Consider the following 18,654-nt stretch of genomic DNA (forward strand, 5'->3'; position numbering starts at 1 on the left):
TCTCAACCACTGCGCCACCAGGGAAGCCCCACCTAGCATATTTTTAAGATTGATGTTGTACCATGTATCAGTACTTCATTCATTTATGGCTGACTAATATTCTATTGTATGTATGCACCACATTTTGTTTAGCTGTTCATCTGTTGATGGACATTTGAGTTGTTTCCACCTTTTGGCTATTGTGAATAACACTGCTATGAAATTCGTTTACAACTATTTATTGGAATACTTGTTTTCAGGTCTTTTGGATATCTAGGTGTAGAATTGCTGGGTCATGTGCTGATGCTGTGTTTAACTTTTGAGGCACTTCAGACTATTTTCCACAATGGCTGCATCATTTTTTGTTCCCACCAGCATTGTACAAGGGTTTCAGTTTTTCCACATCCTTGCCAGTACTTGATATTTAACTGTTTTTGGTTATAACCACCCTAGTGGGTATGAAGTGGTGTCCCACTGTGGGTTGGACTTTAATTTCCCTAATGAGTAATGAGGTTGAGCATCTTTTCATGTGCTTATTGGACATTTGTATATCCTTTTTGGAAAAATGTCTGCTCATGTCCTTTGTCCATTTTTTAATTGGGTCTTTTGTCTTTTCGTTGTTGACTTTTAAGAGTCTGGTTACTAGACCTTATCAGGTGTGTGATTTGCTAATATTTACACCCCTTCTGTAGTTTGTCTTTTCATTTTTCTAGATAATGTCCTTTGATGTACAAAAGTTAATTTTGATGAAGTCCAGTTTTGGGGTTTTTTTTTAAATTAATTAATTTTTTGTCTGTGTTGGGTCTTCGTTTCTGTACGAGGGCTTTCTCTAGTTGCGACAAGCGGGGGCCACTCTTCATCGCGGTGCGCGGGCCTCTCACTGTTGTGGCCTCTCCTGTTGCGGAGCACAGGCTCCAGACGCGCAGGCTCAGCGGCCATGGCTCACGGGCCTAGCCGCTCCGCGGCATGTGGGATCTTCCTGGACCAGGGCACGAACCCGTGTCCCCTGCATCGGCAGGCAGATTCTCAACCACTGCGCCACCAGGGAAGCCCGATGAAGTCCAGTTTAATATATGTTGCTTATGCTTTTGGTGTCATATCATAATACATTGCCAAATTGAGGATCATGAAGGTTTACCCCTATGTCTTCTTCTAAAAATTGTATGGTTTTAGCATTTATATTTAGGTCTCTGACTAACTTGAGTTAATTTTTGTATATGGTATGATGTGTAGGGGTCCAATTTCATTCTTTTACATGTGGATATCTGGTTGTCCCAGTACCATTTGTTGAAGAGACTACTTTTTCCCCCACTGAATGGTCTTGGCATCCTTGTTGAAAATCAGTTGGCTCTAGGTATACAGTTTTGTTTCTAGATTCTCAGTTCTATTCAGTTGGTCTATATGTCTGTTCTTAGACCAGTACCACACTGTTTTGGTCACTGTAGCTTTACAGCAAGTTTTGAAATTGGAAGTTTGAGTTCTTCAGCTTTGTTGTTCTTTTTCAGTGCTGTTTTAGATATTCCAGTCTGCAAGTAATTCCATATGAATCTGAGGATCTGCTTTTCCATATCTTCATAAAATATCTTTGGAGTTTTTATAGGGATTGCATTGAATCTATAGATTGCTTTGGATAGTATTGCCATCCTAACATATTAAGACTTCTAATCCATGAACACAGGATATATTTCCGTTTATTTTGGTATTTAAAAAATTCATTTCAGCATTTATTTATTTATTAGTTTCAGTGTACAAGTCTTACACCTCCTTGGTTAAATTATTCCTAGGTATTTTGTTCTTTTTGATGCTGTTATAAATGGAATTATCTTAGTTTTCCTTTTGTATTGTTTATTAAGTATGATGTTAGCTGTGGATATTTCATAATACCCTGCTTTTGTATATTTTTAATGCAGCGTTGTTTGGTGTGTTAAGGTTTTATGACTTCTGTATCTTCTTACTGGATTAAAATTGTATTATAGATGATATTAAATATATCTGACCTTGAGGGGTTTTTCCCTTAATTTGCACTTTCCTGTTGTATCTTGCCCGTTTATTTATTTATTTGTTTGTTTATTTATATATATATATTTTTAAATTTATTTATATTTTTGGCTGCGTTGGGTCTTCATTGCTGCGTGTGGGCTTTCTCTAGTTGCAGCGAGCGGGGACTACTCTTCCTTGCGGCACGCGGGCTTCTCATTGCGGTGGCTTCTTTTGTTGCAGAGCACGGGCTCTAGGCACACGGGCTTCAGTAGTTATGGCGCATGGGCTCAGTAGTTGTGGCTCGCAGGCTGTAGAGTGCATGTTCAGTAGTTGTGGCACATGGGCTTAGTTGCTCAGAAGCATGTGGGATCTTCCCGGAGCAGGGATCGAACCCATGTCCCCTGCATTGGCAGGCATATTCTTAACCACTGCACCACAAGGGAAGTCCCCATTCCTTTGTTTTTAATTTTTATATATAGTTGATGGGCCTCAAATTTAGATAGTAGATTTCATATTTGGGGATTTTAACATATTTAGATTTTTCACAGTGAGTTTTTTTTGTTTCTATTTTTGAGACTTAACATATCTGTACATATTAAAATAAATAAAAAATATGTATCTGGAAAAATTTTCACAGCATGAACACACCCATATAGAAACTGAATATTACCAGCAGCCCAGAAGTTCCCTTGTACTTCTGCTTAGTCACTAACCCTTTTTCCCCAAAGTAATCACTGTTCTGACTTCTAACACATAAGTTAGTTTTGCTTGTTTTTGAACTTTTATATATGGAATCATGCAGAAACAGTCCTTTGTTTCTGGTTTATTTCATTCAACATTGTTTGTGCGGTTCATCCGTACTGTTGTATATGGCAGTAGTTTGTTCTTCTTGCTGTATAGTACTCCATGTATTTTGTATGACCACTGCAATTTATCAGTTATTTTGTGGTCATGTCTTTTAAATCAGATATTCTGATTGCTTCCATTCAGGGATTATTATGAATGATGCTGATATGAACTTTCTTGTACATATTCTTTGGTAATCATACATATGCTTCCTTTTGGTATATACTTAGAAGTGGTAGAACCATAAAGTATATTTAGCTTTAGTAAATACATCCAAGTATTTCAAAGTAGGTTCACCAGTTTACATTCACCAGCAATGTATGAGCGTTCTGGTTGTTCCACTGCCTCCTCAAGGATAGTACTCATCCCCACTGAGTTTTGTCAGTCTTACTGTTTTAGCCATTCAGGTGGTGCCTGATGGTATTTCCTTAGGGGTTAGTTTCCATTTCCCTGGTGTCCGAGATTGAGCAGCTTTTCACATGTTTATTGGCAATTTGTGATATGCTCTTCAAGTCTTTTGCCCCCCCCTTTTCTTATTGGATTGTTTGCTTTTTTCTTGTTGGTTTGTGGGAGTCCTAGATATTAGTCCCTTATCAAATTTATGTACCATAATTATCTTCTTCCACTCTGTGGTTTTCCTTTTCACTCTTAAATCCTGTCTGCCAATGAACAGGAGGTCTTACTTTTCTTATTTTTAATGTAGTCCTATTTTTTTTTTCTTTTGTGGTCAGTGCTATTTAGTGTGGCCTGTTGAATTCTTTGATTAAATCATGAGGATATTATTCCCTATTTTCCTCTAGAAGCTTTATTGTTTTGATCTGCTTAGGTTATGATCCCTGATATTTTGGTTCTTATTCCTTCTACTGTGTGTGTGTGTATATATATATATATATATTTTTTTTTTTTTTAATGTGAAGCTTTTTTGCTTTCATGTATTGTACAGACAAGTTATAGTTTCTTCCTAGCATTTTTTAAAAAATACAATAAATGAGGAAAATAAAATATATTTAACATACCTTTTATAAAGTTACTAGGACTCTAATGAATTCAACCCATATATTTTCATTACTTTGTCTTCTTGAGAGTTGGTTTATATGAACAACTTCTACACAGAAATTCAGTTTAACCTGAGTATATTATCTTTCTACAGATTTTAAAAACCTATTATTTATTATAAATACAGGAAGAAGCATTTTTTAAATAGCACTTTAACATTTAAACATCTTGCCATGTTTGCTTTATCTCTCTCCATACAAACACACACATTCTCTGTATTTTTGCTCAACCATTTGAAAGAAACTAGCAGGTGTTTCTTTCTCCTATATGAAAATATTCCTGTGTGAACAGAATGCCACATTGCCTGTGTGTGTAAATAAAATTGCTTCATTGCTCTCTAGATCCTAGAACTAGCCTACCAGACAAGCCTTATCACGTGCCAAAGATTTAATATTCATTTGTTCATTAAAGAACTACTTCAGGGGCTTCCCTGGTGGCACAGTGGTTGAGAGTCCGCCTGCCGATGCAGGGGACACGGGTTTGTGCCCTGGTCCGGGAAGATCCCACATGCCACGGAGCGGCTGGGCCCGTGAGCCATGGCCGCTGAGCCTGCGCGTCCGGAGCCTGTGCTCCACAACGGCAGAGGCCCCAACAGTGAGAGGCCCGTGTACCAGAAAAAAAAAAAAGCAAAAGAAGAACTACTTCAGAAACAGTAAAATATAGGAGGCAGGTTGAGTGTCTTGAAGACTTTGGCAAGTACTGCAAGTTAAACACTAAACTTTAAGAAGTACAAATTTTTTCCGGGTCTTTTAGGGTGCTTTATCCATTTCCCCGTCAAATCTTAGGCCACACTGAATCACAAAATAAGAAAATACGTTTCTACTTTTGAACTAGACAATATAATTATATTCATATATGTTAGATTCTGCATGTATTAAATTGTGTTTATTAAGTACTTATGCATTAAAAACAAAACGTAAAGCATATCTTAATGAGTAGAGTTTCTAAATATGTGAGTTGCTACCATTGCATGACATGAGCATCAGGTAGGTTAACACTAAGCTTTGTTAGAGGACTTGAATTCCTTAAAACTTAGTTTCTTTAGTAATGGAGTTTTTCTTCATTAAGTTTAAGAGTAATTAAACACTTTTCAGAATGTCTGATACATAAAAAAGCACTTAAATACTTGCCTTAATTAACATGGGGAAAAGAGCACTCGATTAGGACTCAGATCTGATTTCTGGACGAAGCTCAGGCTTATCTCTTTGACCATCTGTAAAATGAATATATACTAGATGATCTCCAACTAGAATTAACATTTTTATCACTATGTATTGTAGTTATTGTATATACTGCTAAGAAAACACTTAATAAATTTCTGTCTGATCAGGAGATTTTAAACTTTTTTTATCTTAATGATAATGCTGGGAAAAAAAGATTTCTCTTTCAATGACTATGTGACTTGAACTTTTTTCTTGATAGCTCGAATTACATCTTTACAAGAGGAGGTGAAGCATCTCAAACATAATCTTGAAAGAGTGGAAGGAGAAAGAAAAGAGGCTCAAGACATGCTTAATCATTCAGAAAAGGTAAATGATTTAACATATACCAATTATGAGATAGTATTTACTGATTATCAGATATTATAAGATGGTTTTATAAAAGATCATTCATTCCTAATCTTTATACGTTTACATTTCTAGAAATTTTTATTGTTGGTTGCTGTGTGGAGGTGTATGTGGGTCTTAATTTGGGCTTTTTAGGGTGTTATTTTTTGTTTTGTTTGGTTTGGTTTGTGTTTTTGGGGTTTTTTTGGCAGTACGCGGGCCTCTCACTGTTGTGGCCTCTCCCGTTGCGGAGCACCGGCTCCGGACGCGCAGGCTCAGCGGCCATGGCTCATGGGCCTAGCTGCTCCACAGCATGTGGGATCCTCCCGGACCAGGCACGAACCCGTGTCCTCTGCATCAGCAGGCAGACTCTCAACCACTGCGCCACCAGGGAAGCCCTAGGGTGTTATTTTTATTTGTTTGTTTCTACCCTTGAAGGGTATCAGATAACTGATATTATCTGATCATCACAAATTGCTTTGGTTTGGGGATACCTCTTCATATAGAATTTTTCCCCCATTTTTTGTACATGGGTAAGATGAAGATGCTGAACCTTACTAATTATGAAGAAGGAAAACAAAGGATTAGTATGTAGTAGACCATGTGTGCCTTTTCCATTTCGTTAGTAAGAGTTAGCAAAAATAGTAAAGAGCATACATAATGTAATTGGCCTTTGCATGTAGAATTTTCATAACAGTCAAAAAATGCCATTGGTTATCCTCTGTCCTTACCTTGCTAAGAAAAGGATTAAATAGGTAATATGCAGATTTAGCTTACCTCCCTGAAATGTTGTAGGTTTACTAGATCCTCAGATAAATGATCAGAAAATTCACCACTTATCTTGTCCTTTGGACATGTTTTGTGTCATTCAGAATAACTTTTTGATGTTTAAGTCTGGTATAAGTTTGGAAATAGGATGAAAGAAGAAGAGTAGAAGTATCCAAACAGGAATGGAATACATGTTGACATTCTTTTGTCAGAACAAGGTAAATCTAGGTGTAGATGCAATTGTAAATAGAGATCAGTTTTTTTTAATGGTAGCAAAAATTTTTAAATGAACTGAAGAATTGTCCTATTCATTTCTGATCCTTGCAGTGAACCCTCCTGAACATAACAGAACTCTGCTCTGCCATCAGCCATGGCTAATGATTCACATGGGGAGGGGTGGGGGGTAGAAAAAAGGTGATATTTTGCTTTTAATTATATGTGCTTATTATGATTTTTAAAGTAAGACATTATAGATGGTGTGAAATATACAAGAAGTATAAAAATAAAGCTGTGTCTTGAATAAAAGTATTTAAGTATATATGGTGTAACATTTCAAGCCAATGTGATTCATGTATTATCTCTTATGGGATATTAATTAATATAAGATTTAATGATGTGCCTTTTGCACAGCATAGTATATGACTCTCATTCTCATTTTACAGGAAAAGAATAACTTAGAAATAGATTTAAACTACAAGCTTAAATCATTACAGCAAAGGTTAGAACAAGAGGTAAATGAACATAAAGTAACCAAAGCTCGTTTAACTGACAAACATCAATCTATTGAAGAGGCCAAGTCTGTTGCAATGTGTGGTAAGTGTCAGTTTTAATATTTTCTACATGATTAGTTTTTAAATAATGCCAACAAAAATATTTTGATCAAATTTTATTGTGTAGTAGTTTAAACTCTTAGAAATTATAAATGATGATCTAGGAAAAGTGTGCCTTCCTTTTTTGATACCTTCCATTTTTTAAAATGACAATTTCACCTGCTAGTTCTCTTACTCTACCATTCTCTACTCCCTATACTACCCTCTACTCCCTGTAAGAGTCAGTGGATTCTTATTTCTCCCAGTTTTTCAGCCCTTTCCTTAGTTTTCTTCGAGATCCATTCTGGAACTCATTGTCTGTTAATTCATCTGCTTTCTTGCTCTGTACCCTCAACTCTCTCATTCCTTTGTATTTCCACTGTGTTATGCCTCTAAGCACAACAGATCTAGATCAGACTAGCCGGCCACTTTTCATTGCTTCAAATAGTTCTTCAGATGGATGTTATCCCAATGCATTGTCTCCAGCCTCAGGTGAGCCGTCATTTTTATATATGTCACTCATATTAAATAGGTAATATGCAGATCAGTTTTTCTCCTAAACTTTTATTTCTCTCCTCAAGCTTCCTATGCCATTTCTTTATCACTTTAATTTTAGGTGAACATTCTCCTATTTCAAAAAGAAATTGCAAAATCATAGATGTGAACCCCTCAGAATCTAATTCTCTAACTTAATCAACCTGTCTTACTACTTTACCCATGTTCATTATCTTCCTTCTCATCTTAGAGGAGGGTGATCCTCTTCCTGTCCTTGCTAATATGTTCTAGCTGTATTCAGATCTAGCCTCTTATCTCAACTTATTATTTCTTTTTCTCCTCTTTATTCTCAACCTTTTTTCCTCCACTGAATTTCTTCCTGTTGTAAACATGTACAAGTCTCTCTCATCTTAAAAAAAAAAAAAAAAAGACAAACCCTTGCAGCAACCTGTGATCCTTACTAATTGCCACTGTTTTATTCCATTCATTTATAGCCAAACTTATAAAAAGATGTCTTCCTTTTCTTCACCTTCTACTCACTTCTTAACCTACTGTAACCTGGAAATGTTACCTGGCGCCTTAAATTCAGTTTATTCAAGGGAAAACGTGTGACCTTATCTATCAGACCTGCCCTTACTCCTATTCTGACTGTCTTGGTTAACGGCTGTCTAGTTTTTATGAGCCCAGGCTTGTAATCAGACAAATCTACTTTGCCTTTTAGCCACTCTGTATTAAAAAAAAAAAAAAAAAATTAGGTGGGAAAATGCATCTAAACTGCCTGTACATAAAAAGCTTTCAGTAAATGGGAGATATTATCATGGTTATGGATGATGGTATTCAACATCCAGGGGCCCAAGCCAGAAATCTGGGAATTATTCAGGAAGCTCCATTCTGATGGTTTCTATTTTGTCACCTAGAGGACAGTCTGAAAGTGAGAAAGCAGACTTATTAAGTTTGAAACCTGATGGTGCAACTTAAGAGTTGCAGGACCCTAGAAAATTAACCTTCAGAACCTTAGTTACCGTATCTCAAAAAGGGAACCTCACTGTAGACTGATATCTTCTGATAATAATTAAAATAGGTATTATACTATCACGGAATCTTGTCTGAGTTGCATAAATTAAAGTTTGCATCACAGCCTTAAGCTTCGGAAACTTTTCTGGAACTATGCCAGGTATAGATTAATAACCACAATCTTATTTTTCTACTTTTATCTGAACTACCTCCATTCTTCTCCTTAGATACTCCACTCTTTTCCAGCTATACTTTCACCTTCTGGTCTGAAAATGGCACTGAATAGTCTCTCAGATCATTGGTCAAGGGATGGATTTGGGAGATTCGTTATATTTTATGACTCTCTTCCTTTAGAGGTCCCACTATACAAATAATTCATAATGTTAGAACTTCTATTTTTTTTTTTTTTTTTTTTTTACGGTGTGCGGGCCTCCCACTGTTCTGGCCTCTCCCGTTGCGGAGCACAGGCTCCAGATGCGCAGGCTCAGCGTCCATGGCGCATGGGCCAAGCCGCTCCGCGGCATGTGGGATCTTCCCGGACCGGGGCACGAACCCATGTCTCCTGCATCGGCAGGCGGACTCTCAACCACTGCGCCACCAGGGAAGCCCAGAACTTCTATAATGAATAGCTCTAAAAGAGTCCCAGGATAAAAACAGTAGGGATTTTTGGCACCTAGGTGTCTTACACAGCCCATGAAAGTGAAAAGCATGTCTTTGTCTTTAAATGTATGTTTATAACTTTTTCTTTCACAGAGATGGAAAAAAAGCTGAAGGAAGAGAGAGAAGCTCGAGAGAAGGCTGAAAATAGGGTTGTTCAGATTGAGAAGCAATGCTCCATGCTAGATGTTGATCTAAAACAATCTCAGCAGAAGCTAGAGCATTTGACTGAAAATAAAGAAAGGATGGAGGATGAAGTAAGAAAAATAATACTAATTTTGTTCATCTTATAAAAGAGAATATCATTGTTATGACTAAAAAGTCATTATCTATAATTTAAACAACATGGTGGAGATTTTAATAAAATAACTTATATGTATCTGTGTTCACTGCTGTAAGGTCACCACTATATCCCTAATTCCTAAAATTTTCATCTTCGTATAGTGAACATTCACACCATAGGTTCCATACCATTTTGCACTGTGACAGTACAACTGTAAAGAAGTGTCACAGCTCCTCCCCTGAAGAAACTGACCATTTGCTTTTTAAGAGAGAGAGAGAGAAAAAAAAAAAAACTTCTTTATTGTCAGGTATCCAGTAATCCCCAAGAGGAGCATTGTTTTTAGATTTCAGAAGAAGCATTAAGCTGTGGAGTCTTGCTTGAAAGACTTGCTTGAAAGCAGTAAATAAAGAGATAAAATGATATTATATCCTAGTGATTGGTATATGTACTTTATTTATTTTATTTATTTATTTTTGGCTGCATTGGGTCTTTGTTGCTGCACGTGGGCTTTCTCTAGTTGTGGTGAGCGGGGGCTACTCTTCATTGCAGTGTGTGGGCTTCTCATTGCAGTGGCTTCTCTTGTTGCGGAGCACAGGCTCTAGGCACGCGGGCTTCAGTATTTGCAGCACGCGGACTCTGTAGTTGTGGCCCACGGGCTTCGTTGCTCGGCGGCATGTGGGATCTTCCTGGACCAGGGCTCGAACCTCTGTCCCCTGCATTGGCAGGCGGATTCTTAACCACTGCACCACCAGAGAAGCCGGTATATGTACTTTAGAAATTATAAGACTAAAAATAATTAGTTCACATATGTAAAAGAGTAATTACTGAATGCTTAAGGAGATAGGTAAGTGAGGGACAAAAAGCGACTTGATCAAACCAGGAAAGGAGAGACATATTGAGTAGTCATGGGGGAAACCTGGAGGGCAAAGTATTGATAGTTTTTAAAACTATAAAGCTATAGATGAAAACACTCTTTCAGGAAAAGTAATCTGGTAGTGGTATATAGAATGGACAAGAAAGAAGAGAGATTAGAGATACCTAATAGAGCCAGCATGCAGGAAGAATATGTGTTGAAAATTTGGGAGATAATATTCAGTAATTTTAAAATGTAACTTTTGACCACGTGTTATCTGCCTAGCCCTGTGCTAGGAGTTGGGGTATGGAATAAGACGGCTATGGTCTTGACTTCTGTGGAACTTAGAACCCAAAGGGAAAGACAGATATTAAAATTGAATTACAAGCATGACATATTTAAAGAGGACATACCAAGTAGGAGTGTTAGGACTAATCACATCCAGGAGGTAAAGGAGGCCTCACTAAGGGTTTGGCATTTAAGAGCTGAAGAAAGAATAAATGAAGAGGGAAAGACAGAGAATAGCCTGTGCAAGAACTGTGTGGTGATGGAGAGTTTGTCACACTGGAGGATCTGAGGAGTATGTTTGGATTCAGAGAATGACCAGTGATAATGCTAGGAAAGTAAACAGAATAGATCATGAAGGGCACTGTAACCACTGTAAGAATTTTTCGTTTATTAGTCCTAACGCCTAATAAGTACTTGATAAATATTTATTGAGTTGAACTAAATATATATTCAATTTGTTTTATAAACTCTAGAGGGTTGTAGATTAGAGTACAAACATTTATGAAAGAACAGGTAAATTTAAATACCATTTAGGAATGTCCCCCCAAAAGTGACTTTTATCCTCACCTTTTCCAAAATTTCCATACAGGTTGGGGTACAAAGAAACCAGATTTCTTTTCCCTCCAAGATCTCACATCTGAAATTTGGGAATTAATTTGATTTAACAGTAAATTCTGCAGTAATAAATGCATAGAACAGTGGAGACTCATTACAATACTAATATTTTCTACTTGTATAAGGAATTATAATGTACTTGAGATTTGATTAGTATTCTTTCAAATGATGTCTAATAAATTACTAAAGAGATTTACAATCCCAATTATTTTTCTCATTCATAGGTTAAGAATCTATCCCTGCAACTGGAGCAGGAGTCAAATAAGCGACTTTTGTTACAAAATGAATTGAAGACCCATGCATTTGAGGCAGACAATTTAAAAGGTTTAGAAAAGCAGATGAAACAGGAAATAAATACTTTATTGGAAGCAAAGAGATTATTAGAGTTTGAATTAGCTCAGCTTACAAAGTAAGTTTCGGAAATAACATTCTTGATTTCTTTCTTTTTTGTGTTTAGCATTTGCTTATGTGTTTCATATTTTATGTGTGTATAGGTTATGTTCTTAGAGTTTGTGAAAGGAAGATTTAGGAAAAAGCATTTAGAAAAAATAAAAGAATTTATTTGCAAAGAAGGTTTGCAAGGGAGCTCAGGCTTTGGAAAGACAGGCTTACTAAATAAAAAACACAGTTATTTAAAGGGGAAAAAAAGGACATTATCAAGACTAGTGACTTTACAATGTCTGTTTATGGTAGGAAAAACACAGTTTTCTCATATGATTTTCATATCTATGAAAGTCATCATGTTTCTTCACACTAGAATTACAAAAATGAGGAATAACCTTATTATTAAGGATTTAGTACCTTACAGAAAATGTTTAAGGTTTCTTTATTTTAGAGACTAGAATTAGACATGATGGCCCTGTATTTGTTTGTTTGTTTGTTTTATTTTGTTTCTTTGGTTCATCTCAAAGTGCAAAATGTTCTTTTTCTTCTATTCTGAGATGTGATGTGCCCGCTTACTTGAAATGGGGACAAAGCAAGGTGTCAGTATGACTTTCAGAATTTGTATAAGGACATGCTTCAGAAATTTAATATCAAAGATACCTTATGCCAGACCATGAGGTTTTATTTCCTCCAAATTTATGTTATAATGTCTTCATTTGCCAGCTTTGTTTACAACACAGTAATTCTTAGGTAAAATTGCTGGGTTTGATTTTGTTGACTTTATATTGGTGAAATTCTTTTCCCCTTTTAGAGCCACTATTTTTACCAAGTAATGTGTTTTGTAGTTTTCTTCTCCCGAAATAACTTTCACTCAGCATTTAACTAATAATTATTATGTACTTTTTGTCAACCATATGCTGAAAATAAAAAGCTGTTACTATCTAATATGAAAACCTAGCAGCTGCAGATGGAATTGTTCATTGTTGAATAGCTGTCTTTGGGTTGCATTGTGTCTCTGTCTTTTTAAGTCCTTTCCTCTCTGTGAGCAGTGTACTTGTCTCTTTATCTGTGTTACTCCTCCTTTGTCAGTTGTTATTATTGCCTCCCTTCTTACTGCTTACCTGAGTATTCATTTCCACCACACCCTTGTGCTTAATTGACCATAAAATATAGTACTAAATTATTCTTACTATTTATTAAATATGGTCAAGTTTTTAATAGTCTCCTTACAGCATAAGACATTTTAAATGTATCCCTAAGAAAGCTTTTCTTTAGAAAAACTTACCAAAAAATATTTTCATTTTTGCATTGTGGATTACTCCACAATTAATAAGTGACCTTCAGTAGAAAACTGTTCCCTCGACTTTTCATAGTATCATTTAATAAGGAGCAGACAGTGTGGCCTAACCAAATATAACTAGTAAAGTAATACTGTATAATGAAGTATGAGTTTTTAAATTTTTTGGCTGTACCGCGCAGCATGCGGGATCTTACTTCCCCTATCAGGGATCAAACCTGCGCCCCCTGCAGTGGAAGCGCAGGGTCTTAACCACTGGACTGCCAGGGAAGTCCCTGAAGAATGATTTTTTGAAACAAAGGTTACTTTAGTAAACCTTTTTTATTGTAGCAACTTTAAGAAACAAAGAATGATGTAAAGTCTAGTATAAATAGGAGCATTTGTTTACTGTTTTCTCTTTTGTCTAAAGACAATACAGAGGAAATGAAGGACAGATGCGGGAGCTACAAGATCAGCTTGAAGCTGAGCAATATTTCTCGGTGAGAATCATTTTTAACATATAGACTGTTTCAAAACCTGACTTAAAACAAGGTATTTAGATTTTTAATGTGAACTATGATTCTTTTTCAAATGACTGTGAAGTAGTTTTCTCCCCTTCTTTATATCCCCATCTCTGCATTTCATTTCTGGATCTGAGTTGGTGGTCTGTTTAAGTTGTAAAGAAATGACTGTTTTTGTGCAAATATTTCCAGAATTGCTTTCAAACTGGAGCTGCATATAAGACTTTGTTAAGGGTTCTGTCTGCCTGGTAGCAAGCTCTGGTGGTTTAGAGTGCCAGTATTATCATGTGTGGTTCTTGTATACACATTATAGTGGCCTACGTACATATATCTCTAGGTGTAACTACATACAGTTGTGGGTATGTTGAGGAGCTTTTTCCTGTTTTAGCCCTGTGTGCACTTTTATGCATCTGTTATCCTTTTTCTCCATAAAAATCATTTTCTTATTTGCTGCAGGCCAAGTTATTTTCATTACTACTGTTGATGAGCATTTATAGCTAATGCTTTGAGGCTTTATTGAAACCTCTGAATTTTTGTTTACTTCCTCTGGTTGCCAAGCTTGTGCTCTGCCATTTCAACTTAACATTTATCTACCAGCTCCATTTCTCTTTCAGTGGCAACCACCTTTCCTATGAGCTTTAAGCAGCGTAATTAAATGCATGGAGTTTGAGTTACACTGATAAACATGCCCTAGAAACCAAGTGTGAACAATATTGGAAGTAATGATTTCTCTAGTAAAAAATCTGGATACCATTAGAGCTCTACAGAATTTCACACAATTAAGAGCTTCATGCTCTACTCTTTTCATCTCCTAATAAATATGATGACTTTCTACTACTGTCTATTTCTTCTTGGCTTATTATACTATCATATGTTTTTATGATAGTATAATATGTTTTTAAATTAAATATGTTTTTAAATTAAATGTTTTTAAATTAAAAAATAATTCAAGATTGTTGAAAAACTTTTCCCTGAGTGTAAATTAACCTTAACTATTCAGTGTGTGGTACTGACTTCTGCAAAGTGGTCTGTAATACCAAGCACACCTTTTTGTCCCTAGGCTTCCACAGAGTAATCATTCAGTGCCTCCATGTTTTGGGATGGCTGTCAAGTGATATGTGGTGGTTCCTATGGATTCTTGATTTTTGCCTGTATAAAAACCATACAAAATACTAACCCTGCCTTTAGTTTTGATTTATTCTATTGTTTGTGAGGACTGGTAAATTTGATAAGTTATTACGAACCAAATTTAAGATTTTCTTTAATCTGGGCTTTCAAATCAGGTTATTTTTCTTTTTCTCTCTTCATTGATTACACATATAAATTTCAGTAATTGAAGTCAGAGAAAGGAGAAATGAGAATCTGATTCCTAAATGCAGAATGGACTATTTCATTTTAGAAATTGTAAGCACTTAAACTAAAGCCAGCCATCATTCTTCCTTCATTTGCATTCCCATGGAAATGTACTTTTCCCCCTAGAGAAGTGCTATTTCTTAGAGGTATAATTCAGTGTACAGTGTAAAAGTAGTACTCCACAGCTATTTGCTGGTCCTTACTATTTTTTTTCTTATCTTTTAGACTAAAAAGGTTGGTTTAAAAAAAAGACATAGACTTCAGAATTGGAAGTTTACTCTGTAACCTCAGCATCTAACACAGTGTGGGTCTAATACTTTTTCATACCTGTTAAATATTTGTTGATGGAGTTGGCAAAAACCTAGTGAATTTTGTAAGAATCATTGTTCTGTACTAAGTATATATTATTCATATGTTGACAGAACATTGATAAATCCTATTTATGGATATTTCTTATACCTGTCAACCACCCACTTCATCACCCAAGAGAAGTGGTTTCTCTAACATTATTTACTTCAAAAATTGATCTAACTTTTAAATAAGTATTGCTTGCTAAGTTTCTTTATAATGTTTTTCCCAAATCAATATATTTAATATATTTTTGAGGTATAATTTATATATAATAAATTGTACCCATTTTAAGTGGTTGATAAATTCTGACATATGTGTATACTGTGACCACCATCACAATCAACATATAAAACATTTCCTTCACGGCCCTTTGGAGTCAATCTTCTCCACCCACCTCTATCTGCAGGCAACCACTGATTTGCTTTCTGTCTTATTGATTATTTTCACCTATTCTACAATTTCATATACATGGAATCATGTAGTACACACTCTTTAGCACTTGGTTTCTTTCATACAGCTTAACATTTTTTAGGTTTATCATGCTGTATATATTAGTAGTTCATTCCTTTTTATTGTTGAGTAGTATTGGTACATCACAACTTTAAAAATTCATCTGATGATAGATATCTGGGGTTGTTTCCAGTTTGGAGTTACCATGAATAAAACTGCAATGAAAATTTATGTATAAGACTCTGTATGGATATATATTTGTATTTGTCCTGGGTAAATACTTAGGAGTGGAATTGTTGGACCATGTGTTAATTGTTTATAAGAAACTACCAAACTGTTTTTTAACCTACCATAAACACTTACGTCTTCTTATCACTTGTTTTGCAGACACTTTATAAAACCCAGGTAAAGGAACTTAAGGAAGAAATTGAAGAAAAAAACAGAGAAAATTCAAAGAAAATACAGGAACTACAAAGTGAAAAGTATGTCCATTTTAGTTTAGAACAAGAATCAGTACTATAGCAAAACATTCTTAAATTTAAGTTTAAAGGTAGAGAATAGATGTGCCATTATTCTGATGACAGTGGAATAGCAAATCTTATTGGGCTAATTCAGAACAAATCAAACTAGATTTAGGCTAAATTTGCCTTTATGGTGAAGAAATAATTTGATACATTAACACTGTAGGGGTTGTACAGAGATTCACTAAATTGTGACAGTAAATTGTTTTCAAGGGTCTCTCAATCTTCAAACATCTATTTGTATATAAATAGTTCACACTCGGGCCTTCCCTGGTGGCGCAGTGGTTGAGAGTCCACCTGCCGATGCAGGGGACGTGGGTTCGTGCCTCGGTCCGGGAGGATCCCACATGCCGCGGAGCGGCTAGGCCCGTGAGCCATGGCCGCTGAGCCTGTGCTCCGCAATGGGAGAGGCCACAACAGTGAGAGGCCCACGTACCGCGCCAAAAAAAAAAAAAAAAGTTCACGCTGTATTTGCAAGTCATCATTTTATGTTAGGTAAAGGTATGCAGGGTCTTCCTCTTAGTATTATAATGCAGGTTAATTTCCATTGCATGTGTGCCTAGGGCCTTATAAGGAGGTGATCTTAGAAAGCTATTAAGTGTAACAACTGCTCATAGCTAGATAGTGTGAGAACAGACATTGAAACTAGTTTTCTCACATTGTTATATTCTTTTCCATATAACCACCTTTGAAAGAAGTAAAAAATTTTAACTTTTATTGTTGAAGCAAACAAATACATAAAATAGCAAAACAGGTACAGTTTCATAAATTATATGACAAATATCATTATAACCACCACCCATGAACAAAATCTACCTCAGAAGCCCACTATATCCCCACTTCTGCTTATGCCTCTTCCCTCCCCACCACAAGAGTAATCACTATCCTGATACTTATTTGTTGAAGGAACTGAATCATTTGTCCTGTATAGTTTTCCTCAGTTATGATTTTGCTGATTCTGTTTCCATAGTTAGTTGAACATTTTCGTCATCCTTCTGTGTTTTTTGCAAATCAGTGGTTAAATCTAGAGTTTCACTGTTTAGTATGGTAGCCACCAATCACATGTAGCCGTTTAAATTTAAACTTTAGTTCATTAAAATAAAATTTAAACTTTAGTTCCTCAGATGTACTAGTCACGACTTAGGTGCTTAATAGTCTTATATGGTCAGTATCTACCATATTGGACAGCACAAGTGTAGAACATTTCTGTCATCGTAGAAAGTTTTACTGGACACCCCTAATCTGGAGGCTTAAACAGATTCAAATCTGGTTTTTAGAGGGAAGACTACCTCTGTTTTTAGCAACCATTGGCACTCAGTGCTTAGATCCTTAATACATTAGGCAAACTCTAAGGTAGGCACAAAGCTACATTTCCTGGTTTCTCTCTGTGACAGTAGTAAACTACTTTTGTAGAGTATAGTCTGTTGCCTATCATTTGTGTGGTATCTACAATATAATATACAGTCCCAGTTTATATGCATTCACAGTGAAGGGGACACCCAATCTGCTACATACTATATTGTTTCATGGGGTTGATATGTTTTCCCTTGTTTGATCTGTTTAAGAGAAATGTGTTGATCACCACTCTTGTGCTGTGTGCTGTGCTTCATGCCAGTGATATAATTATTAATAAGTTATGGCTCTAACCATCAAGTGCTTCAGAATCTAGTCAGGAAACAGATATAATTAAGGTAGGTGGCTATGACAAAGTGCTATTGGGATATACTGAAGGGGTATATACCTCATCTTACCATCTGGGATTCAGAGAACATTCCCCAGGTGACAACTAAGCAGAGTAGAATTCACCAGGGAATGGGATATGGGTTGAGAACAGTATAGGCAAAAGCCAATCTGTGATTTGGGAGCAGCAAATGCTTTCATTTGCCGGTAGGGAGACAGTTGGTGACAGATGAGGCTGGAGAGGTAAACCTGAGTCAGATTACAAAGGGCTTGTGTGTCATTGGGAATTATCAACGTTGAAGAGTGGAAGATTTTATTTTTTTTGCCATTCTCTATTGTATATCCACATCACCTAGATCAGAGCTGGGCAAATAATAAGTATTCAATAAATATTCAATGAATAAATGAAAATTTAAGCTAGGGGTTGACAAGATAGGGTTTTAGAAGTCTCCAGTCTTTAGAGAATGGATTGGAGTGAGGCAAAGCTGGGTGGATATAGGGAGTCCAGTTATACTGCCATAGGAATAATCTAGATATACAATTATAGTGGAAGTTGGCAGTAAAAGGAGAGGCAAGTGCATAGGAAAAAATAAGAAAGTAGAAGCAATAGGAGTTGTAGATTTGAAGGTATGGGGATAAAAGTTAGGGAAAATTTCAGGTCAGCTCAAGTTTCTGACCAGGACAATTGGGTTGTTGGTAGTGGTAGTCCCTAAGCTTAAAATACCAGTTTGGGGGAATGAGAGCAAACAAGGTTATTTCTATTTCATACCTACTGAGTTTGAGGTGCCTATGGGATGTCCAAAGAGAAATGGATACCAGACATTGGCATTATTGCTTTAGAACTCAAAGATAAGGACTTGAAGCCAATTCAACAGTCATTTCATGCTGAAACCACTAAGATAGATGAGATTTATTAAGACAGTTGTGT

At 36.1% G+C, this 18,654-nt stretch overlaps 1 protein-coding gene across 5 annotated transcripts in view; it reads left to right on the forward strand.

Annotated features, from left to right (window-relative positions):
* Nucleotides 1-18,654, forward strand: part of ROCK1 (Rho associated coiled-coil containing protein kinase 1) — a 147,825-nt gene that overhangs the window by 105,850 nt on the left and 23,321 nt on the right. For all 5 annotated transcript variants that reach the window (XR_009566401.1, XM_030842667.2, XM_030842668.2 and 2 more), the window contains 6 exons: nt 5,284-5,390; nt 6,839-6,989; nt 9,248-9,408; nt 11,415-11,599; nt 13,281-13,350; nt 15,913-16,007. Coding sequence is in view for 4 of the 5 variants with exons in the window: in XM_030842667.2 (XP_030698527.1) it covers nt 5,284-5,390; nt 6,839-6,989; nt 9,248-9,408; nt 11,415-11,599; nt 13,281-13,350; nt 15,913-16,007 (769 nt within the window). In the remaining variant the exon portion in view is untranslated. The remainder of the gene's footprint in view (nt 1-5,283; nt 5,391-6,838; nt 6,990-9,247; nt 9,409-11,414; nt 11,600-13,280; nt 13,351-15,912; nt 16,008-18,654) is intronic.

This window comes from Globicephala melas, chromosome 13 (assembly GCF_963455315.2).
Source record: "Globicephala melas chromosome 13, mGloMel1.2, whole genome shotgun sequence".
Classification (NCBI taxonomy): domain Eukaryota; kingdom Metazoa; phylum Chordata; class Mammalia; order Artiodactyla; family Delphinidae; genus Globicephala; species Globicephala melas.